Genomic DNA, 27,487 nt, shown 5'->3' with positions numbered 1-27,487 from the left:
TGCTGACAGTTCAGAGCCTGGAGCCTGCTTGAAGTTCTCTGTCCCCCTCTCTCTCTGCCCTCTCCCATTCATGCTCTGTCTCTCAAAAATAAATAAACAATAAAAAATAAATAAAATAATAATAAAATGTAGAGTTCTCTCTGTAACCATGAGTTGCATGATTTATCAACAAACCTTTACTCAGCATTTATTTATGAGGTCCTGCGCTGGGCACTGGGGATAACGCTCTAACCCACACAACACAGTATGCTCCTCACACAGCCAAATATCTCGCCAAAGATGCATTTCTTACAGGTGTTTCATAGGAGCAAGCACATGGAACACATAGAGGAACTCCTAACTGGCCCTTGAAGGTGAAGAAAGTGGATAAAAAGATGTTAAAGTTGAAGGATATATTGAATTATATGAGGCTTGTTCTAGCAGAGCAATAGTGTGTGAGCCCCGACATAAGACCACTGTGATGAGAGCTTATGGAACATTTTTTTTTTAAGATTTTATTTTTAAGTCATCTCTACACGCAACGTGGGGTTCGAACTTACAACCTTGAGATCAAGAGTCACACGCTCTCCCGACTGAGCCAGCCAGGCACCCCAGTTTATGAAATATTTAGAGAAATATAAGTACTTCCTGCTAGCGGAAGGGTAGGGTGTGGGATTGTGTGGCCGAATCATGGAAAACCTTTTAGGATTTGTGAAGAAATTTAACTGGAGGACAGTGGGGTATCATCAAAAGATTGTGAACAGAAGAGTAGCCTGGAAGAGCATTCAGGCCACCTTGTGGAGAATGAATTGGAGAAGAACATTGATGGAAATAGGGAGATGGTGGTGGCTTCAAAAGATACTAAACCCAGAGAGCCAACAGGATTTGGCGATGGACTAGATATGAGAGAATAAGGGAGAGGAAGGAGGCAGGGATGGACTTCCGGGTTTCTGGCTGAGATGCTGGTAGAAATGATGGTAAGAAGCAGATTTGTAGAAAACAAAAGAGGGAAGAATTTGCTTTCAGTTTCTGACATGTTGGGTTGGAAGTTACCTTTGAGACCTAGGTTGAGTATTGTAGTCTTGAGCAATTCTATTCAATAGAAAGACAATGTAATTCACTTATAATTTTAAGTTTTCTAGTAGCCACATTTCAAAAAAAGTAGAAAGAAACAGGCGAAATTAACATTAATATATCTTTTTGTACTGAGGCTTTGAAATCCCACATATATTTTATACTTCACGGTGCATCTCAGTTTGGACACATTTTAAGTGCCCAGTAGCTACAGCAGGACAATGCAGTCCTAGACCTAGCAAGCTCAATCTAGGCTGCAGATAAGAGAACTGGGAATTAGTTGGCGTGTGATAACTGAAATTATGGGAGTAGGTGAGATCAGCATTGTGTAGGGGGAAAGAAAGAAAATACTGATATTTAAGGGATAGGCAGAGAAAGAGCAACTACTAAAGGAGAATGAAAAAGATTGCCAATTCTAGTACTCAGAGAATGCTATCATGAAGTGCCCACGTACTTGCCGTATTTGGATGAAATTTGTTAGTTGGAGTGAAAAAGGCAAAGGAATATGTACCTTTTCCATTTCTCTTAAGTTTATACTAGGCTCTATCGTAAGTTTGTTCAGCAGAAAGTAGTGTGCCTGGGATGTTTTTGTAGTTACATGCAGAATCTACTTTGTTGTGATTTAATGATATAAACTTAATACATTGTCACTATATTAAATTACTCCTCAAATGCATCTCTTATTTTTTGCAAAACTGTTGTCTCTATATATAACATGTTTGTTATTACAGATCAATCTCAACGAGGTAGCCTCTTCACTCTCTTTTTGAACAATCCTCTAATGGCCTTCCTATTTGTCTCTGGATTGTCAAGCATGCGCAGAGGCCTATGGGAAAAGTGTCAAGAATATCTTCGAAAAATCAACCGCGATATTGCCCAGCTACTGACCCATTCGCGTTCAATAGGTACCCTACTAATCTAACTGCACACTTAACATACTATAACGGTTCTTAAATTTTTGAAATTGTTTGAATTTTTAAAGGTATTTGTTGAAGGCAGGAAAGTTGAGAAGGTTTTCCTGATCTTTCTTCCCCTTGAAATGTGTTTTCCTTTTAAGCATCTTTTTACTGTCATCTTTCTCCTTTTTGCAGATCAGGCATTTCTCCAGTTTTTTGGAGATGAGTTTCTTCGCTTGCTCCTCACAAGATTTATCTTTTGTTCAGCCACCATGAGGATGCACAAGATTTTTCGGGTAGGCAAAGAATATTATTAATGACCAATTTTACCATTTTAGGAATTTAAGAATCATGTATTATATTTTATTAAATATGTTATATTAAATACAATTTGAATAGATGCAAAGGCATTTTACAAATGAATATGTAACATATGATGATGACCAATGTAAGATACATCTGAAAACTCAACATCCAGTTTAAGAAGTAGAACATTTTCATTACCTTTTAGGCCCTTTCCAGGTCCTCTCTCTCTCTCAAATGAAATTAAAATCCTGAACTTTATACTTAGCATTCATCTTTATGGTTTTGCCACATGTGTTTGGATTCCTGCACAGCATATGGATGGATCCACGTTGTATGTATTCTTCTACAGCTTGCTCTTTTTTCACCTGCTATTTTATTCCTGAGACTGAGCCAAGTTGATGACAACTGTAGCTTTCATTCATTCGTTTTCACTGCCCTATAGGATTCCATTGTTTGACTGTATATCATAAATTTCTCATCTATTCTACTGATGATGGACATTTAGGTTGTTTCCAGTTTTTTATTATTGTAAACAATGCCACTGTAAAACCTTCTATCAGTTCCCTGGTACACACATGTAAGACTTTCTATGGGGACTATACCTACAGTGGAATATGAGGTCAGATGATGTAAGTATCTTCAACTTTACTAGGTGATGCCAGACGGTTTTGCAAAGTGGTCATCTCAGTTTATGCTCAGCAGCAGTATGTAAGAGTTATTGTTGCTCTAGTCCTCTCCAGCCCGGGTTGCGGTCTTACTTTATATCATGTATGCCTAATGGGTATAAAGTCATAGCTCACTGTGGCTTTAATTTTTATTTCTGAGATTGCTTTGAGGTTGAGCAACTTTTCACATATTGTTCTGTGTTCTTTTTCTTTAATTTTTTTTAATGTTCATTTATTTTATTTTTTTAATGTTTTTATTTATTTTTGAGACAGAGAGAGACAGAGCATGAGCAGGGGAGGGGCAGAGAGAGAGGGAGACACAGAATCTGAAGCAGGCTCCAGGCTCTGAGCTGCCAGCACAGAGCCCGATGTGGGGCTCGAACTCACAGAGTGTGAGATCATGACCTGAGCTGAAGTCGGACGTTTAACCGACTGAGCCACCCAGGTGCCCCAGTGTTCGTTTATTTTTGAGAGAGAGTGAGAGACAAAGTGTGAGCAGGGGAGGAACAGAGAAAGAGGTAGACACAGAATCCGAAGCAGGCTCCAGGTTCTGAGCCTGATGCGGGGCTCAAACTCACAAACCAGTCATGACCTGAGCTGAAGTAGGACGCTCAACCGACTGAGCCACCCAGGTGCCCCTCTGTGTTCTTGTTTGTAAAGAGTGTGTTCAGATCTTTGGTCCATTTTGCCATTAAGTGGTTTGGTTTTTTTCTGTGAATTCGTGTAACAACATAACACTGTTCATTGACTTTTTTAAAATTTTAGCCATTATACTTTTCATTTCTATAAGTAACATTTGGGTTTTTTTCAGATATGCCTGAACATTTTTAAGTCTCTTGTAACTTTTAGTTTTAAAATATGTTGATTTTTTTCCATTTTATTATGGTGATTTTAAACATGAAAAAAATTGTACAGTGAATATCCATATATGTACACTAGCTAGATTCTTCAGCTAAACATTTTGGTATATTTGCTTTGGAATATTTGTCTATTTACCGATTCCTCTTTCCATTCATCAGTTTATCTCATTTTTTGATGCATTTTGAAATAAATGGTAGACATCAATAGCCTTTACCTCCAAACACTTCATCGTGCATATGAATAACTGACATAGGGGTGCCTGGGTGGCTCAGTCAGTTAAGATTAAGCGTCTGACTTCGGCTCAGGTCATGATCTCACAGCTCGTGAGTTTGAGCCCTGCGTTAGGCTCTGTGCTGACAGAGCCAGGAGCCTGCTTCAGATTCAGTGTCCCTCTCTCACTCTGCCCCTCCCCTGCTCATGCTCTGTCTCTCTCAAGAATAAATAAACATTAAAAAATATTAAATAAATGACATATATATACTCTTTTTAATTTTTTAAATTTATTTATTTACTTTGAGAGAGAGTAAGCAGAGGAGGGGCAGATAGAGAGAGGGAGAGAGAGAATCCCTAGCAAATTCCACACTGTCAGCAAAGAGCCAAATGTGGGGCTCGAACTCATGAACTGTGGGATCATGACCTGAGACAAAATCAAGAGTCGGATGGTTAACTAACCGAACCACCCAGGTGCCCCTATATATTCTTTTTTTTTTTTTTTGTAATACTTATTCATTTTTTGAAACAGAGAGACAGAGACAGAGTGCAAGCAGGGGAGGAGTAGAGAGACTTGGGGGGACAAAGAATCTGAAGCAGGCTCCAGGCTCCAAGCTGTCAGCAGAGAGCCCGGCAAGGGGCTTGAACCCACAAACCATGAGATCATGACCTGAGCCGAAGTTGGACACTTAACCGATTGACCCACTCGGGCACCCCTATTCTTTCTTTAATGTAAAGTTCATATACATTGAAGTGCACAAAACTAACCTGTGCTATGAGGTGCATTTTGACAAATACATATACCTGTGTAACTCAAACCAAGCACCAGTCCAGATAATTCTCTCTACACCCTTTTCCAATCAGTCCAGTACCCATTACCCCAGAGGCAATGCTATTTTTATTATGTTCACTCTAACTTAGTTTTACCTATTCATAAAGTTGAATTATACAGTATAGATTCTTTTGTGTAAACCTTCTTTGACCAAACATGTTGTTCTTGAGATTAATCCATGTTTCATGTATAAGTAGCTCGTTCCTCTTTACTACTGAGTAGTAATCCATTGTCTGAAAATACCACAGTTTATTTAGGCCTTCTCCCTTTGATGAACACCTGGGCAGTTTTAAGTTTTTGACTACTATAAATAAAGTGGCTATGAACATTCTTATACAAGTCTGCTCAGACATATGTTTTGAATTTTCTTCGTCATAGAGTATGTATGTGTTTACTTTTGTAAGAAACTGCCAGACTTCTTCTTAGAGTATTTGTACCATTTTATATTTCCAGCAACAGTATATAACAAAAGTTTCTTTATATCCTTGCCAGCATTTGGTGTTGCCAGTCTTAAATTTCAACCATTTTTGTGGATTTATAGTGTTTTCTCATTGTAGTTGCAATTTGCATTTCACTGAATAATGTGATATTCATTAATAATGTGATATTAGACATCTTTTCATGTACTTATCAGCTATATTTTGCTGTATTCACTGGTTGCCTTTTTCTTTTCTTAACAGTGGCTTTTGAAGACTAAACTTTTAAATTTGTGATGAAGTTTCAACTAACCAATTTTTTTTTCTTTTTTTGTGGCTTGTTTTATCCAAGAAATGCTCGCCTATTCCAAAGTCACAAAGATTTTTTCTAAGTGTGCTTCTAGTTTTAATAGCTTTAGTGTTTACATTTAGGTCTGTGATCTATTTGAGTTACTTTAGTTTACAGTGTGAGGTAAAGGTTAATGGTACTTTCTTTCATATGGATATGAACTATTTTAGTATAGTTTGTTGAAAAGATTATCCTTTTTGCATTGAGTTACTGGTGTAACATTTTTGAAAATCTGTCAACCATGTATGTATAGAGATATTTCTGGACTCTAAATTCTGTTCCATTGACCTATAGCATTTTTCTGCAATACACTACTGCCTTGGTTATTCTAGTTTTATACTAATTCTTAAAATCCTATATGTGAACCCCCTAAAGTTTAAGCCTTTTGGTTGTTCTGGTTCCTTTGCATATCTATTTGAAATTTAGCATCAGCTTCACATTTTGAATGGGACTGTATTTAATCTTTCTAACCAATCTGTGGTGAATTGTATTTTCATAATATTGAGTCTTCCAGTCAATGACTGTGGTATATTGCCCCATTTATTTAGGTCTTTAGTTTCTCTCAGCAGCGTTTTGTGGTTCTCGTCTTACAGGTCTTACATGTATCTTAATAAATTTATTCCAGGGGTGCCTGGGGTGGCTCAGTCGGTTGGGCGTCCGACTTCGGCTCAGGTCATGATCTCACGGTTCGTGGGTTCGAGCCCCGCGTCGGGCTCTGTGCTGACAGCTCAGAGCCTGGAGCCTGCTTCGGATTCTGTGTCTCCCTGTCTCTCTGACCCTCCCCCGTTCATGCTCTGTCTCTCTCTCTGTCTCAAAAATGAATAAACATTAAAAAAAATTAAATAAATAAATAAATAAATAAATTTATTCCAGAGTATTTCAAGTTTAGTGATGTACTGTAAATAGAATTGTATTTTTATTTCATTTTGAATTATTTTTTGCTAATATATAGAAATACTGCTGTTTTTAACATTGTTGTTTCCTTGCAGTCTTGCTGAATTGAAATATTAGTTCCGTTAGCTTTTTTATACATTCGTTAAGATTTCATATGTACATGATCCTGTCACCATCAAGTAAAAACAGTTTAAAAAAATTTTTTTAATGTTTATTTATTTTGAGAGGGAGATAGAGTATGAGCCAGAGAGGGGCAAAGAGAGAGGGAGACCACAATCTGAAGCAGACTCCGGGCTCTGAGCTGTCAGCACAGAACCCAATGCAGGGCTCGATCTCATGAACCACTAGATCATGACCTGAGCCAAAGTTGAACGCCTAACCAACTGAGCCACCCACACACCCCAAGCAAGAACAGTTTTACTTCTTCGTTTCCAATCTGTGTCTCCCTCTCTCTCTGCTCCTCCCCTGCTCGTAATCTGTCTCTCTCTCTCTCTCAAAAATAAATAAACATTAAAAAAATAAAAATAAATAAAATGAGTTGGGATGTGTTTCATTTTTCTCTCTTTCTTAAAGCTTCTTTAGGATTGATATTATTTCTTCCTTGAAAGATTGATGATAGCATTTATCAGTGAAGCCATCTGGACCTGGGGTTTTCTTTTGTGGAAGGTTTTAAATTAATGAATTCAATTTCAAAAGCTGTTCATGTTTTCTGTTTTTCTTAGTTGTTTTTTTTTTCAATTTTTTTTTTTTTAACATTTGTTCATTTTTTGAGAGACAGAGAGAGATAGAGCACAAGCAGGGGAGAGGCAGAGACAGAGGGAGACACAGAATCTGAAGCAGGCTCCAGGCTCCAAGCTGTCAGCACAGAGCCTGAGACGGGGGCTCAAACTCACAAACTGTGACATCATGACCTGAGCCGAAATTGGCCACTTAATCGACTGAGCCACCCAGGCACCCCAGTTTTGTTTTTAATGTTTTCTTTTTAAGTTTTTAATGTTTATTTATTATTTTGAGAAAGAGAGAGACAGATGTGAGTGGGGGAGGGGCAGAGAGGGAGACACAGAATCTGAAACAGGCTCCAGACTCTGAGCTTTCAGCACAGAGCCCGACGCAGGGCTTGAACTCTCGGACCACGAGATCATGACCTGAGCTGAAGTCAGGTGCTTAGCCAACTGAGCCACCCAGGCACTCCTATTTAATTATTTTTGAGAGAGAGAGGGAGACAGAATCTCAAGCAGACTCCGTGCTGTCAGCACAGTCTCATGTGGGGCTCTGAACTCACTAACCATGAGATCACAACCTGAGCCAAAATCAAGAGTCGGGGGGCGCCTGGGTGGCGCAGTCGGTTAGGCGTCCGACTTCAGCCAGGTCACGATCTCGCGGTCCGTGAGTTCGAGCCCCGCATCGGGCTCTGGGCTGATGGCTCAGAGCCTGGAGCCTGTTTCTGATTCTGTGTCTCCCTCTCTCTCTGCCCCTCCCCCGTTCATGCTCTGTCTCTCTCTGTCCCAAAAATAAATAAACATTGAAAAAAAAAAATTAAAAAAAAAAAAAAAAAGAGTCGGATGGATGATCAACCAAATGAACCACCCACACTCCCCTGTTTTTCTTATTGGTTAATTTTAGGGACTCTAAAATTGTACATGGATTTCTTTTTTTCCTTTTTTTTTAAGATTTTATTTTTCAAGTTATATCTACATCCGGTGTGGAGCTCGAACTTTCAACTCCGAAATCCAAAAAAAAAAAAAAAAAAGAGTTGCATGCTCTACTAACTGAGCCAACCAGGCACCCTGTAAAGTTATACATGAATTTTCAACTATGCTCGCGTTGACACTCCTAACCCCAGCATTGTTCAAGAGTCAACTGTATGCTAACTAATTTGGATGTAAATTATAAAAAAATTTTTTTAATTAAATAAAAAATAAAATATTAAAAAAAATAAAGCAAACAGCAGAAATATGAGCACTGAATTTAACCGACCAGAAAATAAGTAAGAAAATCACCTACAAACCCTTGCAGGAGACATCTATTTCAGCAAGGCAGAGAATTGTGGACCCTTTATGTGATGAAATATGTAAGTGAAGATATGTGGGTCTGTGTATGGATGCAAAGTGATTAAATTGGGTACTTACTGTTAAAAAAAAAAGTCAACTGTACTTTCATTTTATTTATTTATTCAGCTATCTTTTTTTTAATTTAACTTTATTTTTTATTTTTTAAAATTTACATCCAAATTAGTATATAGTGAAGCAATGATTTCAGGAGTAGATTCTTTAATGCCCCTTACCCATTTAGCCCATCCCCCCTCCCACAACCCCTCCAGCAACCCTCAGTTTGTTCTTCATATTTATGAGTCTCTTGTTTTGTCCCCCTCCCTGTTTTTATATTATTTTTGTTTCCCTTCCCTTATGTTCATCTGTTTTGTCTCTTAAAGTCCTCATGTGAGTGAAGTCATATGATTTTTGTCTTTCTATGACTAATTTCTCTTAGCATAATACCCTCCAGTTCCATCCACGTAGTTGCAAATGGCAAGATTTTATTCTTTTTGATTGCCAAGTAATACTCCATTGTATATATATACCACATTTTCTTTATCCATTCATCCATCGATGGACATATGGGCTCTTTCCATCCTTTGGCTATTGTCGATAGTGCTGCTATAAACATGGGGGTGCATGTGTCCCTTCGAAACAGCATACCTGTATCCCTTGGATAAATGCCTAGTAGTGCAATTGCTGGGTTGTAGGGTAGTTCTATTTTTAGTTTTTTGAGGAACCTCCATACTATTTTCCAGAGTGACTGCACCAGCTTGCATTCCCACCAACAATGCAAGAGAGACCCTCTTTCTCCACATCCTCGCCAACATCTGTTGTTGCCTGAGTTGTTAATGTTAGCCATTCTGACAGGTGTAAAGTGGTATCTCATTGTGGTTTTGATTTGTATTTCCCTGATGATGAGTGTTGTTGAGCATTTTTTTCATGTGTCGGTTGGCCACCTGGATGTCTTCTTTGGAGAAGTGTCCATTCATGTCTTTTGCCCATTTCTTCACTGGATTATTTGTTTTTTGGGTGTTGAGTTTGATAAGTTCTTTATAGATTTTGGATACTAACCATTTATCTGATACGTCATTTGCAAATATCTTCTCCCATTCTGTCGGTTGTCTTTTAGTTTTAATGATTGTTTCCTTCACTGTGCAAAAGCTTTTTATTTTGATGAGGTCCCAGGAGTTCATTTTTGCTTTTGTTTCCCTTGCCTCTGGAGACGTGTTGAGTAAGAAATTGCTGCGGGCAAGATCAAAGAGGTTTTTGCCTGCTTTCTCTTCGAGGATTTTGATGGCTTCCTGTCTTACGTTGAGGTCTTTCATCCACTTTGAGTTTATTTTTGTGTATGGTGTAAGAAAGTGGTCCAGGTTCATTCTTCTGCATGTCGCTGTCCAGTTTTCCCAGCACCACTTGCTAAAGAGACTGTCTTTATTCCATTGGATATTCTTTCCTGCTTTGTCAAAGATTAGTTGCCCATACGTTTGTGGGTCCATTTCTGGGTTCTCTATTCTATTCCATTGATCTGAGTGTCTGTTCTTGTGCCAGTACCATACTTTCTTGATGATTACAGCTTTGTAGTATAGCTTGAAGTCTGGGATTGTGATGCCTCCAGCTTTGGTTTTCTTTTTCAAGATCGCTTTGGCTATTCGGGGTCTTTTCTGATTCCATACAAATTTTAGGATTATTTGTTCTAGCTCTGTGAAGAATGCTGGTGTTACTTTGATAGGGATTGCGTTGAATATGTAGATTGCTTTGGGTAATATCGACATTTTAACAATATTCTTCCTATCCATGAGCATGGAATCTTTTTCCATTTCTTTGTGTCTTCTTCAGTTTCTTTCATAAGCTTTCTATAGTTTTCAGTGTATAGATTTTTCACCTCTTTGGTTAGATTTATTCCTAGGTATTTTATGGTTTATCTATCTTTTTTTTTTAAATGACCGTCATAACTTTGATGTTTATTTATTTATTTATTTATTTATTTATTTTTAATATTTACTTTTGGGAGAGCCCAAGCGGGGGAAGGGCACAGAGTAGGGGACAGAGGATCCAAAGCAGGCTGTGCACTGACAGTGACAGCATTGAGCCCAATGTGGGTCTCAAACTCACAAACCATGAGATCATGACCTGAGCCAGAGTCGGGCACTCAACTCACTGAGCTGCCCAAGTGCCTCAACTGTACTTTCATTTTAAGTTCCTCTTTTAATTTCTATATTTTTAAGCTCAGATCTGAAAACTTTTCTCTCTTCTTTTTAAAAAAAATTTTTTTAATGTTTGTCTTTGAGAGACAGAGCACCAGCAGGGGAGGGGCAGAGAAAGAGGGAGACACAGAATCTGAAGCAGACTCCAGGCTCTGAGCTGTCAGCACAGAGCCCTATGCAGGGCTTGAACTCACAAACCAGGAGATCATGACCTGAGCCGAAATCGGCTGCTCAACTGAGTGAGCTACCCAAGTGCCCCAACTGTACATTCATTTTAAGTTGCCCTTTTAATTTCTGTATTTTTTATCTTAGATCTGAAACCTTTTTTCTCTTCTAATACAAGTACTTACCTTTAAAGCACTGCTTTAGTTGTATGATTTAAATAATTTTAAGTTTAGGGGCGCCTGGCTGGCTCAGTTGGTTAAACGTCCAACTTCAGCTCAGGTCATGATCCCGTGGTTTGTGAGTTCAAGCCCCACGTCAGGCTCTGTGCTAACAGCTCAGAGCCTGGAGCCTGCTTCAGACTCTGTGTCTTCCTCTCTCTCTGCCCTACCCCCCTATTCGTGCTCAGTCTCTCTCTCTCTCTCTCTCAAAAATAAACATTAAAAAAATAAAAAATACGGTTATTAAATAATTTTAAGTTCATTGAGACTTGTTTATGACTCCGCATATGAATTATTTTGATGAAGGTTCTATCTGTGCTTGAAAAGAATGGGTATTCTGTTATTAGATGGAGTTATATATAAATGTCAGTTCATTCAATTTGTTATTGAACTATTTGAAGCAGTGTTAAGTCCTCTGTATTCTCACTGATTTTCTGTCTGCTTGTTCTATGCCTAACAGGGGACTATCTAAACCTCTAATTATCATTGTGAATTGGTTGGTTTCTCATTTTGCTTTTGTTTTTTGCTTGTGCATTTTGAAGCTGTTTTTATTTTTATTTGTTTTATGTTTATTTATTTTGGGAGAGAGAGTACAAGTGCGGGAGGGTCAGAGAGAGAGGGAGAGAGTATCCCAAGCAGGCTCTGCGCTGACAGTGCAGAGCCCAACGTGGAGCTCAAGCTTGCGAACAATGAGATCATGACCTGAGCCGAAACCATGAGTTGGACGCTTAACTGACTGAGCCACCCAGGCGCCCCTGAAGTTGAGTTCATACATATGTAGGGTTGTTATATCTTCTTGTTGAAATTACCCCTTCATTTATGCAATGTCTGTTGTTATGTGTGGCAGTATTCCTTGATCTGTAGTCTATTTGGTTTATATTAATATGACCATACCTGTTTTCTCCTGGTTTGTGTTTGCATGACCAATCTTTTTTCATCCTTTAACCTATGGCTCTCTTTATATTTATTTGAAGTGGATTTCTTTTCAATAGCATTAGTTAGGTCTTGCTTTTTTTTCTAGTTTGACAATCTCTACCTTTCCTTTGACATTTTTTAGTTTTGAATTATGTTTATATTAAATGTAATTTTTAGGGGCACCGGGGTGGCTCAGTCAGTTAAGCATTCAACTTCAGCTCAGGTCATGATCTCATGGTTTGTGAGTTCGAGCCCCACGTCGGGCTCTGTGCTGACAGCTTGGAGCCTGGAGCCTGCTTCAGATTCTGTGTCTCCCTCTCTGTCTGCCCCTCCCCCACTTGCACTCTGTCTCTCTCTCAAAAATAAATAAACATTAAATAAATAAATAAATAAATGTAATTTTTAACATAGCTTGACTTAAATAAATGCTGTTATTTAGGGGCGCCTATGTGGCTCAGTCAGTTGAACATCTGACTTTGGCTCAGGTCATGATCATGGTTCGTGAGTTCGAGCCCTTCATCGGCATCTGTAGTGACAGTTCGGAGCCTGGAGGCTGCTTCAGATTCTGTGTCCCCCTCTCTCTCTGTCCCTCCCCTACTCATGCTTTGTCTCACTCACTCTCTCAAGAATAAACATTAAAAAAAAAATTTAAATATGTTATTATTTGTTATCTATTTGTCCTAACTGTGGTTTGTACCTTTTTTCTTTCTCTGCTGCCTTTATCTTCATTTGAATTAATTGAGGTTTGGTTTGGTTTTTGTCTTAGAATTTTATGTTAACATCACTAATGATTTATCTCTGTTGTTTTACTTTTTTGTGTGTGTGTTTATTTATTTCTTATTTTATTTTATTTTATTTCTTTCTGTACTCGATTTTCCATCTGATATCATTTTTCTTACTATAGAATTTCTTTATCATTTCTTTTTTTTTTTTAATGTTTATTTATTTATTTTTGAGAGAGAGTGTAAGCACAAGCAGGGGAGGGACAGAGAGAGGGAAAGGGAGACACAGAATCTGAAACAGACTCCAGGCTCTGAGCTATCAGCACTGATCCTGATGTGGGGCTTGAACCCATGAACCATGAGATCATGACATGAGCCAAAGTTGGATGCTCAACTGACTGAGTTACCCAGGCACCCCTTTTATCACTTCTTATAGTGCAGTTCTGGTGGTGATTAGTTCTTTCATTATTTATTTCTCTGAAACAGTCCTTATGTTACTCTTGATTTTTTTTTAACCATGGGTTATGTAGGAATATGTTGTTTTGTATCTAAATATTCAAGTTATCATTATCTTACTGATTTCTCTGTTAATTCCTTTGTGGTCAGGTAATATACCTACTATGGTTTGAGTCCTTTTAAGTTACTGAGACTTGCTTTATCATCCAGATTGTCATCTATTATGGTAAATGTTCTCTGGGCACTTGAAATAAACATACATGCTGCTACTGTCATATTGTCAGATGAAGAGTTCTGTAAATATCTGTTATAATGTAGTTCACAGTTTTTGTATTGTTACTGATTTTCTGAATGCCGTTCTATTAATTACTGTGATTTGTAATTCGTGTTTTCTTTTTTCTCTGAGTAATTTTAAGATTTTTCTCTTCATATTGATTTCCTATAATTTGGTAATTGTGTACCTTGATAGGGTTTTCATTCTTTCTTTTTTTCTTGGGGTTCCTTGAGCATCTTGGATATATAGAATAGTTTTGGAATATTTTAGAATACTTGATTTATTCAAATATTTTTCTCTCTTCCTCCATTGTCTCTAGAACTTAGTTACATATATATTAGACAACCTGTTACTAACCTTCAGATCACTTCATTTGCTCCTCATTAAAAAAAAGTCTCTTTCTGTTTCAGTTTCTATTGCTGTGTCTTCAAGTTCACTGATGTTTTCTTCCACAGCATCTAATATGCTGTTAATCCTTTCCATTTAGTTTTTCGTTTCAGGAATTACATTTTTCTCATTCCTAGAAGTTCTGTTTGATTCTTTTAATATTTTCCATTTCTCTTCTCATTTTGTTTTCTTTGTGCCCTTAAATGTATGTGTAAGAGCTAAAGTCCTTGTCTGCTAATACTATATTCTCTATCATTTACAGCTTTGTTTTTATGATTTTTCCTACTGGTTAGGGGTTTTGTATTACTAATTTTTTGTATGTTTAGTAATTTTTCTTAGAGTGTGTGCATTGTGAGTTTTATGATGTTGAATTCTAGACTTTGTTGTCTTTCTTTAAAGAATGTTGGACTTTATTCTAGCAGGAGTTAAATCACTTGCATATTTCTTTGACTTGTTTTGTTTTGTTTTGTTGTTTTTTTGAGAGGTCACAAGTGAATGAAGGGCAGGGAGAGAGGGAGAAGGAGAGAGAGAGAGGGATTCTTCCCATGAGGGGCAGAGAGAGACAGGGAGAGAAACAGAGAGAAGCAGGGCTCACCTGAAGTGGGACTCATGTTCACCCAAAGCAGGGCTCTTGTTCACCCCATGTGGTACTACTTGTGGTCACCTGAAGTGGGGCTGTAGCTCACCTGAAGCAGGGCATAAGCTCACCCAAAGTGGGACATGAACTCACCCCATATGGGATTCTAACAAACCATGAGATCATGACCTGAGCTGAACTCAGATCCTTAACCAACTGAGCCACCCAAGCACCCCTCTTTGACTTTTCATGGCTTGTTTTCAAGCTTTTTAAGGTAGCTTTTAGAGTAATGTTAGCTTATCAATATACGACAAGGGATGATGTTTCTGGGATGTCTTTCATATGTCCTCTGTTTCCACAGATAAATCTCCTCTACTCTAGGAGGTGTTTGGTCAGAACTCAAACATCTCTCAGCCCTGTGTGAGCTGAGAGAATTGTTCACCTTACAATAGTCCACCAGTAGTTCTTGTTTTTTGTTTTTTTCTTCTTTTAGGGGTTTAGAACATTTCTTTTTTTGTCTCTCCTCATAATATTTAGTGTGGTAATACAAAAATGTGGTCTTTATAATTGTAATGAGTAAAGTCTACAAGCTGAAAGAGATAAAAGTGACATTTGAGTATATGAACTGTCATGTGGGATGCATAGAAAAGTAGTGACTTATTTCTCCAGGGAATTTTAAATGAGTGGCAAAATTATAATATATAGAAATTACCAAGTAAAGAAGAATTTCCAAGTGAGAACAACCTGATATTTAAAATTCTCTTTCTTTTGCTTCCATGCAATTACAAAAAGTTGTTTTTTTTCACTTTTTCTTTGACTATTCCTTTTTTTTTTTTCCTGCTATTATTTCTTCTCCCTTTCTAGGGACTCTTTTTTTCTTTCATCACTCTCTTTGCTAATATTCTTAGACATCTCATCCATTTTCTTGGTTTAATATTTATCTCCATGAAGATTATATGCGTGTTTACATATACTGCTCACACCTGTCTTCCGAGATGCAGACTTGAATTTTCGAATTCCTGTTGAGGGAATTTGTATTACCCTATTACTTCAAATAAATATACCAAAAACCTGAAGCTTTATACTCTCTCCAAATTATTTCCTCTCTTCTCTTTTTCTCTCAGTGGATCCCGGCTCTTGTCTTATGTCACCTGTTCCTAAAGCCTTACAGTCAGCCATCTTTGACACCTCCGTCATATAATTAATTTCCAAGCCTCATTAATTTGCCTTTTTCAGTGCTTCTCATGTCTTTCCTCTCATTCTGAGTTCTGCTGTAACATCTATTTATTCATTCATTTAACCATTACTTGTTAAAATCCTGTATGTGCAGGGACTTTTCCCATAACAAGTAGGAATTATATGATTTCTACAAGATAACAGAATGCTCAGAAATGATAGGACCCAATAAGAACTTGTGAAATGACTCACTAAATGAATATATTAGGTTGAACTATATGAAACTGTCATTTTTTAAGGTCACAGTGGCCAAATGTCAGCAATTTCAAATGTCCAACAGATACACTACTATTAAGAATCATACTAATATGAAGGAAAGAAATACATACTAAGTTATTTCTTAATACTTAGAAATACTTGTTAATGTTGTATATAACTTCTTTCATTAAACTATAAAACTTGACTTTTCTCTTCTTTGCCTACCAGGAAACGCGAAATTATCCAGAATCATACCCACAACTGCCGAGGGATGAAACAGTGGAAAACCCTCATCTCCAGAAGCACATTCTGGAATTAGCGTCCATTCTGGATGTTCGAAACGTGTTCCTCGAGAGTACCATAGATGACTATTAAAACAAAAACCCTCTTGTTGAAACAATTTTTCATTTGCCACAGATTTTACATGGTGCAGTTTTATAATGTGATGACAGACACATAGTGGTGTTACTTAGTTTTAATTTTTTTAATTTAAGGCCACCATTTTAAAAACAAACAAAAAATTGGTCAAACTTTTAGGGTAACCGTTTTAAAATACAGTCTTTCAAGTCTTTTAAAAAACTCAATTAATCTTGGAATTTTTACTTTTCAGTTTTGAGGTACAGCTGCTTACCTCCAACATTTAACCCTACACACAAACAGTCACTGTTCTCACCCTCAGAAGAGTAAATCATTTATTTTTATATAATGAGGAAAATCCAGCTCTTGTACTTGGACCTTAAATGTGTGGATTTAGGAAATATCTCATTGTTCACAAAGATGAAACTAGCCAGCATGGACTATTAAAAATCAAGAACAGAGTCTTTCCATAATATTTCTTTTCATTCCAACTTAGTAGGGTAGTCAAATGTATGATTCTTTGAAGAATAATCGAGGCAATTTTTGAAATCATTTAATTCATTAAATACTGTCACAATTTCGGAAACTGTATAGGATCGATTTGCATCTTAAATTTTTAATTGGAGTCTTAAGATGATAAATATCACTTGGAATGTGTGATCCCTGTGTTATCATGAGCTATGCTGGCATATTTTGTTTTCTTTATAATCTGAATACTGGAAATGACGAAAAGTATTTCAGTCAGAAAATCAGATTGTTGGTTTCATAATACGATTTTTCCATGAGGAATTCTATTTAAACTCTTAATTCACGATATCAGGTTTAAAGATTATCCAGATTGAAGGCTGTGGCATATAGTACAGAGTTTATAATCTTTTTGCCTAGTTCACATTTATGAAACTTCAAAGTCAGAGATGTCAGTAATTTTAGTTGGGGGCAACTGAATTGTTTAGCTTAAAATGGAAGTAACTTTTGCATTGACAATTTGGAAATAAGATTTTTAAGAACTCCTTATATTTAATATTTTATATTTTATATTCATGCACAAGTTTTTTTTATTATTTTAAATAGGACTCCGTATATAATATAAAGATTTTTTGTTCTTTCTTCTCTGTCATCCCCTTCATAATTTTGTACGCATTAGCTATGATGTTTTGGATTTTTTCCCCCTTCTTTTGACTCGACAGCATTCAAGTTCCAAAATCTATGAATCAAAAGCCCTTCTACCTAATTTTCTCTTCAGGCTCACATGCTACCTCTGGCAGTTCCAGGGGACGTAAGGTGATTGCTTTTGGTGCCTCTTTCCTGTGTCCTTAGGGAAATTTTACTGTAATATTTTTAGCTTGGTTTTCATTTCAGGCATAGGAAATTATTTGGGTCTAACTTATTCATATACCTGTTCCAATTTGATGATTTTTTTTCATCTGAAATCTTGAAATCGTTGTTCTTAGGTTTGGGGACTTTGTGATATTTCATTAATTTTTTCTCATTATTTTTGTTTGTTCTTTTAAACATTATTTCAGAAAGCTTTAGAAAACTTATCCTGGAGGGAGATTTCCTTTGCCCATTGGGTTGTTTTTCTTTATCAGATAAAGACTGTTTTTCCCATTTTTCAGTACCTTAATAAACTTAATAGCTTTCCTTCCATAACAGTGTTCACCTGGATTACAGCAATAGACTGACCTCTTGTTTCAATTCCCCTGAAGTTCTGTGCCAGTGACGTACCTAACAACACGTACTTTTCTGACTTCTGATGCTTAAAATAGTATTTATCCTCCTGAGCTTTATTCTTACCTGTTTTTAGCAGAAAGAACACTGATCTGAGAACTAGGAGACCTGAGTTCTTGTCCTGGCTTTCTTGGTAACTAGCTTTATGCCCTTTGACAAGTGTCTTCATGTTTCTGTTTTATAGTATTCTCATCTATAAAGCAAAGACATTGACCCAAGGTCCTATTCAGTTCTCTGGTTCTGTAATTAAAATTTGGATTCCAAATAATTCATTTCCCTACCCCTGCCACCTGGAAAACTAGTTTCCGTGATTTTAGCATAAACATTTTCTTTTCTAAGTCATATTTAACTTGTCTTTATTCATGAAAGTATTTGGGTCTCAGTTAATGTAAAAACTAATCTCTTGAAGAAATTAGAGCTTTTGCAATTAGAAACATGTTTGTCCAAGAACAAGGGGTCTTAGAAATCACAAGTTTAGATGATGACATTGTTTCTTGAGCTGATAGTAATTTCCTATTGGTAGTTAAAAATCTGAAGTGAGCCAAAGTGATCTTGAATCTTCAAGAGAGGAAAACTGTGCTAGAAAATTCTAAACCGTTGTTTCATTCATGCCTTCAAAAGAACATGGTACTGAACAACAGCTAGACTCCAGATTTTGGTCTAGGCATTGGGAAAGCAAACAAATTAGGTTTAAAATTCCTTGTCTTCATGAAGCTTACATTTTAGGAGGAGAAGCCAGGCAATAAACATAATAAGTAAGTAAATTTATATTAGACAGTTATAAGTAGTATGAGGAAAATTTGAGCATGGTAAGGGAAACGATTCAATTGTTTCTGGACGAACAGTGTCTGAGTGATCAGGGTAGGCCTTATTGAGATTACATTTGTGCAAACACTTCATGTTGTTTTTTTTTTTTACACTTTTTATTGTGAAAACTTTAGGCAAACTTAGAATTTAGCAAATTGTTTTATACCCATCACCCAGCTTCTACATTTTAAGACATTACTTTAATCAAGGAAAAAGAAATATAAAAGGACAATCACCTATAGACGATGGCAAATAATCTCTTTTTCAATGCATAGTGCTCCCCTTTATAAATATAAAAATATTAAGCCTTTTATTTATTTCATTTTAGAATTCATAGAAATTTAAACATTGGAACTAAGAACAAAGCAAAGCAATGGGAAAAAGCACTTCTTTGTTTTCAAATTGCACAAACTCCCCCTGGAGATTCTGATAGTCTCTCACCTCCCTTAAGAATCACTGCAAACGAAACAAAGTGTGAGATTGCGAGAAGTCACTTACATACAAAACAATGTTAAGCACAACGGAATTATTTTCTCTTTCATTAATTATGTATTTCTGAAGTTGGTAAAGCAGCTAATTTATCTCTTTCTCAGAAGAGAAATCTGAGACCCCAAAAAACTATAGGTTTATTCATAGTGGCAGAGCTAGAGCTGAAACTCAAATCTCCTAACCTCAGCCCAGTCTTACTAGTAGCTCAGGTTGATTTCTATAATGAACAAGAAAAGAATAATCAGAGATTTATATTTTGGCACAAAAGGTTATGGCATTTTAAAATTATATCAAATATTGAAACCAGGAAATCAGTCATCCCTAGCAAATTTTTATTAATTATAAGAAATCCCCAAGCCAAACAATTTAGTCTTGATTCTAGCCAGGATATATTTTTTGTATGTGTGTGTGTGTGTTTTCCTCCTAGGAAGTGGTGCTCTCAAAACCTCTCAAAGCACATAGAATTTATTGTACCCCTTATATTTTTACCAAGTTGAAATGTTTTGAGATTATAGAAGCAAAGTGCAATCTAGTCGTGGCTGAAATTTTCCTGATACAGGATCTGGGTTTTCTTTTTTTCCTTACTTGTGGCTACTGCCCCTTATTTTCTTCTTGTAATAGATTTCTCTGAAACAGATTAGGTGGTAATTGTACTGAGTTTCATTGAGGAAAAAGCATCCAATCTGATTCATATAGCAATTGTGGGGTTTTCTTTAGCTTTCTTCTCCAACTTGAATCTCTGACCAGTATGACTTCGTAACTTTGTCTCTTAGAAGGGATTTGGACTCGGTTGAAAAATCTTGTAGTAATCCACGGGGACTTGTAATCAGCCTGATATATACAGAACATTCTGGACTGGAAATAGAGTAAGGTGCCAAGGTGTGTAGACTTGGCTAGTGCCAGTGATTCAGAACCACCTCCCTACCCTAAGTGAGTAAAAAGATTTGATACGAATATGAATGGTATGAATCTCCTGGTGATATTTTGGGTGTGTATGTTGCTGTGTGTGTTTGGAGAGTATAAAGGGTATTTACATTGAGGGCTCTTTTGTTGACCTTATTTATTTGAAAATCCTATTTTATTTGTAATCGCATGTGTATATTTTTGTGATGCTAAATGCAATCTCTGTGTATACTTTTTTGTATATATGTACATATTTGTAAATATATTGGTATGCAGTGATACAGTATGTGTATATTATATACCCATACCCATTGTGGGCTGAATTTATTTAAGTTCTGTGAGGACATCATAGTGGCATTGTTCATGCTGCTGTAATTAGGTTGTGGCTGTATCTCATTCATGAGCCTCTATTTTGAGGGGCTTGTGTTTGGGTAAAATTGGCTAATTTGGAGTTGGAATTAGGATATGAAAACCTTAAAAGAAAGCAGGATATTCTTAGCTTTAAATCATCTGCCAATTTCCATTTAAACTGATGACAAATTAGTGATATAAACCTGAAAAACCTTAGTGTGTGAAATGGAGACACCAGCAGGTTCTTAAGCTATATTAGTCCTTTATTTTCTTGACCCATAGTTGAGTATTATTACTGAGTAGTATTTATATTAAGAATTAAGGGGCTGTGGAAAAATGACTTTGATCACATTTCAAGATAGATAGGAAACTGTCCTTTAAATTGAGAGATTTGTTTTATAGTTGCCATGCCCATACCTGATGCTAAATTTTAATTTTGGAACAGTTTTTTCACCAATGTGTCTCATTTTATATCTGTCTCTGTGAGGCAGAGAAAGGGGCATTATTAGCAAGGGGAAGGCTTTACCTCGGTGGGGTGGGATTTAATAAGGAACAGGAGAGTATTAATCTGTATATTTGCAGCAGCTGTGATTAATTTAGTCCTGTCTTGGCATTTCCTACTCTAGATTTTTCTTATCGGAGTTGCATATCAGAGATGAGTAGGCTCATCTGAGGAAATGGCTTTCAGTGAATAAAATGCCTCCAGTCGTATTTCTTTGTCTCTATGAGACCACTTGTGTTCTGCAAATTGATGATATATTCACACATGAAATAGGAGTCTTAATATTAGATGCATGGCGTGCTATAAAATCCGGGCCTCCAAACCGCTACCAAGGATGATGGGGGTGGGGGGGGGGCGGGGGGATATCCTCTTAGACGATAGTAAATATGTGCAGTGCCAACATGTGAACCTATGGAATATCATAGAGCATCGATTCTCAGTTACTCCTGTCTTCACCTGGCATGTATATTTGCATGGAAGAGTGTGGGAGATATTTAATACACACTTGAATACATTCACCGCAAAAATTAAGTAGAGGTTATTTTTGCATGATAAAATATAACTGCAAAACAACTGTTTGCTCCATTATTTTTCAGAGACTGAATCTGATATAATATTAAATTTTCTTAAATAGAGAAGTTAGTTTTACCACCCAACAAATGTCACATTTGCCTCTTCACTATATTTTGTAATAAAAATCCCAACTATTCATAACACTTCTCAATTACAGTATTAAATTTAAAATAAAGTTATAATTGCCTTTTTCTTGAGTAAATCTTAAAATTTGGTAATGTGCTATTTCTGAAAAATCAGTGAAAAATGTCCATAGTGTCAAACATTCTGTTGTTTTAGTAACCAAATCATTTATTGCAGTTGGAGTAGCAGAGCAGATGTTATGCTATTTAAAATTCACAGAACTGACTCAGGCGCAGTATGGACGTTAATTTGAGGAAAGGAGCAGCAACAAAAAGTGCAGTAGATGAGATTGACATTGTGACTATGACCTCTGTCTTTAACAGTCGTAAAGCCAGTTGCTTGGCAGTTAAATAAGGTAAGAATGCTTAGGAAGCCAAGCCCTTTCCCCCATTCTGTGCTCTTAGACATTGATATGCTATTCCTATTCATGCTGAACCTCCCAGTGTTTCCTCAATAACGTGACCACTTTGCCTTTAAAAAAAAAGGCAATTCATCTTCCTCAAACTAAAATTTCAAAACACTCTATTACACTGTGTTCCAGCTTCACTGAGTTTTTGAGCAGACTAATTAAGCATGCCTTGTGTTTAGGGAAAAATAATTGATGTGTGAATGGAATCAATCACCTATCGAAGGGAAGGATGTCAGGATAACGTAGGGGGACATACCCTTAAATTGAGTAAAGATACATGCATTAAATTAAACTAATTTGTTGGTGCCATAGAAATATAAGTCTGTAAATATGAAATGTTTTCTTAAGCTAAAATTGGTATTTTTCACTTATTAGGTTGGTGTAGCTTTTGAGAATTCCATTTCTGTATAACATTGTTATTAATCACTGAAACCCCATTTCTTAATTTTAAAATATTTTTGTTAATTTCTTTTGTGTTTTCTTTAAAAGTTATTACTTCTCAAACTACTGTCAGCAGTGTGATTTTTTAAAAACATTATTCAAACAGTTAGATTCCGAGTTTTTTAATAGTTTGAAGTATATCTTATTAATTCTGCACTCCAGATTCACTTAAGCCTGAAATTGATCGTAAAACATACATGTTAGGAATATTTTCCTAGACAATCATCTTTTTGGGCATAGTATTGTTTATTGAGATACTGGTAATTTCAGGGTTCAGACTTTTACTTTTCTGATAGGCTTATGGAATGAAAGTTAATAGAGTGGAGTGATTTTATCACTTTCAGAATGAGATCAGGAATTATAGCTAGCCTTCCTACAGGTCTGAAGTAAACAGTATTTAAATTTTTTTTATCACTAGCATTCTTTTCTGAAGCTGTTGTGAATGTACACTTGTCTGTGATGAAAATTAAGGTTTGTGAACATTAAAATTTGTTTTCTCAAACATCAAATCAGTATGATCAACTACTATAAAATGTGAAATGATATTATGATAATCCCAAAGTAAATACTTCCAAACCATAGAAAAATAACCACTGCATTTAAAAATTTTTTATTCCTGCCCTCCTTTGCATGTCATGACTTCCTCCTAAATTATGTGTTGTGATGTATTAAAGATCTGCAGAAAAAAAATTACTTAGAATGTTTAGGGCAATAAGAATTTTTATTATTTCCTGAAGAATGAGAGTGTGTGTGTGTGGGTTTTTTTTTTTTTTTTTTTTTTAGCTCTTAGTATCTTATTAAAAATAAATTTAACGGTTCAGTAAAATATTTGAGGACTTTGTAGCTTTTTCTAGTTCTCTGGATACATTCCTTTTGCCACATAGACCATATGGCTAGTTCTCCAATGATTTTTTTGTTTGTTTTTAATAAACCTTGCTGTTTAACAATCAGAGAGTCTTATATTTTGGACACTTCTCCCAGTTGAGGTAGACAGGACTTAGGCAGATACAATGCCCTAACATTTTCACAGTAGGTAGAGCTTACAAGTCAAGGAAATTATCCAAATAGGTTATCTTCATGTGTAGCACCAGTACAAATAGTGGTTTTATTAATCATTGAATCAGATGAAGCAGTTATAAATCATTTCTTACTTTAAAGATTATTGTCATTTCAGTCCACATTGTTATTTTCTCTGATCAGTTTCCATTGTCAAGTTGAATATATCCTTTTTCTTTATTCAAATCATCACTAAAAGTTAAGCTAATCAAATAGGAGTTAAAATAAGTTGTGTTTGATCTTTTTCCCTGAAAATAATGGTGAACCTACTATCTAGCTTATGGATATCAGGCATAAATGCCCTTGTTTCAATCATAGCAGAAATTACATTTGGAGAATACAATTACTTGATTTTGTGGTAGTGTGAAATACTTTTTAAAAATTGTGCTTGTCTGTAACTGAAATGTTATAGAATTGTAACACTATAGGGATTTTAGAGTTATATCTATTAGCTCTCCTCAAGAGATTGAAGCACAATAATTTTCATGTAACAGTTCTTATCCAAGTGCTGCTAATCCGTGTGCAAATAACGAAGCTATTCGGTTGCCTATCTAGCTATTGATAAATCACTGTAATCCTTGAGACATAGTCTTGTTGCTCATTTGTATTAAATTTTTAGTATTGTGGGTTAATATTTTAGATCAAAATTCATCAACTCAGCTCTGTGAGACAGCAAACCATTTGGATACATTAGTTTTATATGTTACCAGTAGAATAAATTTTGAAGGGGCTGTTTACTACCAATGACTAAGGGGGAAAATTATATCGTCAATTATCATTTGACTTGAGCATTTGTGGTATTGTGAAAGTCTTATTTGTTGTGTTTCTGAATTGCTTAAGCCATACATACATACTCCTAAAGATGTTTTCCTGTTGTGTTCCTTTTCAGTAGCCTTTTACTGCTGTGTCTGTTATGATTAGTACTTCATAGATTTTAGAAACTGAGAAGTTACTGAAACATGTTATTTCCTTGAGTTCATCACTTTTGACTCTTGTATGATATGTGATTTGTCATAAAGGATAGCAAGCCTTTCACTAACTACTTCACTAAATGAATTTCAGAGTAAACACTGTGATTCTGCAGAGTGGATTCAGTAGGCCCTTGTCTTTCCAATGTTTTCTTCTGTTACAGTGCCTGCCACCTTAAGGGCACTTAAACGCTAGAGGATGGAAAGTTAAACATTGTTGTTTTGATGTTTATTGAAAAATAAGATTACAGAATATTTGATTTTTGTTGTCAGTGTATTGAAAACATTTTTGCATTGATAAATGTTCTTTAGGAATGTGACTACATTCATCAGGTGTGAACTCTTGTAAATTAATTTTGTATCTTGAATCCACGTGTATATTAAGTGTATCATCAATATAAAAATAAACATTATTTGCTTAAAATTTTTGGTCCTTCTTCAGGATTGTTAACAACATACGTGCTCAACTATTAGGGTTTGCTTCTTTCAGGTAACACCTCAGACACTTCAGACTGTCTTGAAGTCCGTAGGTTCAATGTTTAATCTTCTAGTTGATAAATTTTTCTTTGGAGTCCTAGTCTTGGTTTGTTCCACCGCCCTGCTTGCGGTGGTCAAAACTGAGACACGCGGAGGGAAGATTGGGAGGTGGAGGGTGGAAGCTGCTGACTTTCCGGCTGGTTTTGGGTCTTGGTCGAGAACAAGAGCGACTTAAGTGTAGAATGTCTGTCTTGGTTGGCACTGAGGAGTCCAGAGACCCGACGTAGGCTACCAATTTGCAGGGTAACTTTGAACGAGGCAGTTTTGCCTCTCTGGACTTTGCTCAACTGTCGAAAGTTGGAGGCCCATTAGCAGATCCGAAATGAACGTAGTGGGCTGCCACCAGCTTATTAGTGAAATGCAATATATCGAAGTGCATTATGTAAGGGCCTGATTCTGGAAGCGCTTCTATCAATGGTACATTATGTGTGTCCTGGGTTGCGATATAAATCGTATAACTTGCAGTAGGTCATAGGCACAAACGTTACAACACTCAGTCATGAGGCGCGAAGACCGAGTTCTAGTTTCTGGAGCCACAGGCTTGCAGGGATTACTACAAAGTGACAAGAGGGCCGTGTACGGTGCAGTGGGATTGGGATGCGGAGAGCGGAACAGAAACTCCCAGTCGGCTGAGCGCAGTCACGGCTTCGGGGTTTCTAAACCTCACAGCACACGCTGGCCCCACGGCACCAATTGGGGGATTCCCCTTCTACCAACAGGCTCCTCCCACTCCCCCCGCTCCGCACCGCCCCCTTAAAACAACAACAACAACAACAACAAGAAAGGCTTTGGCCACCCAGTCATCGTCCACATGTCGGTCCTCTGGCTGACGTGGCAGGCCGGCTTCAAGGAGCGCCCGGCCTCGCGCCCGCGCCCTCCAGCGGCTCCGTCCCAACCGCCGCCCCAAAGATCTGGAAGTCGTTCGCGGAGACCGCGAGCGGGCGCATGCGCACGGCAGGCCCGCCCCGCACGCAGCCACTTCCGGAGCGCTGGTGGAGGTGCGGTTCCGGGTCGCTGCTTTGCTAGCCGGCCGGCCGTGGGGGCTGGTGACGCGGGCCGGCGTTCGCGAGAGGTCCCGGAGGCGGGGCTCTGCCGGCTGCCCAGAGAGCGGCAGGTGCGCGGGCGGGGGCTGGAAATGCCAGCAGACCCTTCATTTTCCCGGTGGCCCCGGTCTGCCCCCAGAGCGGCCCGGACGGGGTTGCCCAAGACCCAAGGCGGGGGGCGGTGCCAGGGTTCTGAAAGGGCGGGGGTGGGGGCACAGGGGCTGCCGGGCCTGGGAGTCTGGAACCTGTAAGTTTCAGGATTCCCCCCTGAGCGACCTTGGACAAGTCACTCCTCTCTGGGTCTCAGTTTCCTTGCTGTCAAATGGGAGAGACGTTTGGGTCCCTCTTTTCTCTGACAGCCCAAACGCAGGTTCTCGAAGGAGCCTGAATGAGTGGGATCCAGACTCCCTTAGCAAGTTACCTGCCTGCCTCCCTGGGCGTTAGGCAGCTGTCTTTTACCCAATTTAGCCATTCTTTTTCTCAGCGACTTTTTAGTGTGAGTCAAGTCTCTGTGACTGGACAGCCCCCGGTGTGGCCAGGTAAACAATGTGTGACTGCCAGAATCAACTGAGAAATAAATACCCTGGGAAACCTTAATTTCTTTCATTCAAGTTGGTTTTGCTTAGGGCTCCCAAGGTGAAGTGAATTTAGGCACCAGTGAGAGATTCTATTCTTTGTGCCTGTTAGTGCAGGTCTTGGAAAGATCACAAATGCAAAGGAGACCAGGGTGAAGGAAGGTCGCCCACTGAGGATTGTTGCAGTGACAGATTCTCCCTTCTGTCCCCTGGTTAATCCTCCCTCTCTCCTCTTCCACTTCCTCCCCAACATTTTGGCCTTACACTTGAAATACCCAATGCGTTTTATCTTTGTTTTCATGCAGGACAGAATGCTTTGACCTCCAAGCTGTTTTAAATCTGGCAGATAAGCCAGGTGAGTAGGTGGTTTACAGACACTGAAGAGTTGTACAGACTTAAATGGATAATCTGAAGTGCTCAGAAGTCATTTGTAGACCTTAGAGCAGAGCTTAGGTATCCTCCACAAAACATGGATATAAGTCAAGGTTGGAACCGGAATATTAGTGTTTCATACAACACCGGGAGGAAAAAACATTTGAATCTCATGTAAAACATTCTGAAGAAGAAACCGATTTCAGGTCATTTTTTTTAATGTTTATTTATTTTTGAGAGAGAGAGAAAGCAGAGTGTGTGCAGGGGCGGGGAGGGGCAGAGAGAGAGGGGGACACAGAATCTGAAGCAGGCTCCAGGCTCTGAGCTGTCAGCACAGAGCCCGACGTGGGGCTCAAACTCACAAACCGTGAGATCATGACCTG

General features: G+C 37.6%; 2 protein-coding genes across 3 annotated transcripts in view; both read left to right on the top strand.

Moving 5' to 3' along the window:
• SCAI (suppressor of cancer cell invasion) overlaps window positions 1-21,336 on the top strand; it is a 151,341-nt gene extending 130,005 nt beyond the window's left edge. Inside the window, exons 16-18 of the mRNA XM_047069410.1 lie at window positions 1,785-1,958; window positions 2,145-2,245; window positions 16,099-21,336. Coding sequence (XP_046925366.1) covers window positions 1,785-1,958; window positions 2,145-2,245; window positions 16,099-16,245 — 422 coding nt within the window. The 3' untranslated portion in view covers window positions 16,246-21,336. The remainder of the gene's footprint in view (window positions 1-1,784; window positions 1,959-2,144; window positions 2,246-16,098) is intronic.
• Window positions 21,337-26,124: 4,788 nt separating this feature from the next.
• GOLGA1 (golgin A1) overlaps window positions 26,125-27,487 on the top strand; it is a 49,396-nt gene continuing 48,033 nt past the window's right edge. For both annotated transcript variants that reach the window (XR_006960300.1, XM_047069393.1), the window contains exons 1-2: window positions 26,125-26,228; window positions 27,038-27,087. The gene's annotated coding sequence lies outside the window, so the exon portion shown is untranslated. The remainder of the gene's footprint in view (window positions 26,229-27,037; window positions 27,088-27,487) is intronic.

Source organism: Lynx rufus, unplaced genomic scaffold (genome assembly GCF_022079265.1).
Source record: "Lynx rufus isolate CCGP_SWC_20201006 ecotype Redwood Valley unplaced genomic scaffold, mLynRuf1.p SCAF_10, whole genome shotgun sequence".
Lineage (NCBI taxonomy): Eukaryota > Metazoa > Chordata > Mammalia > Carnivora > Felidae > Lynx > Lynx rufus.
The sequence above is the reverse complement of the archived record's forward strand: the minus strand, read 5'-3'. Positions and strand labels throughout refer to the sequence as shown.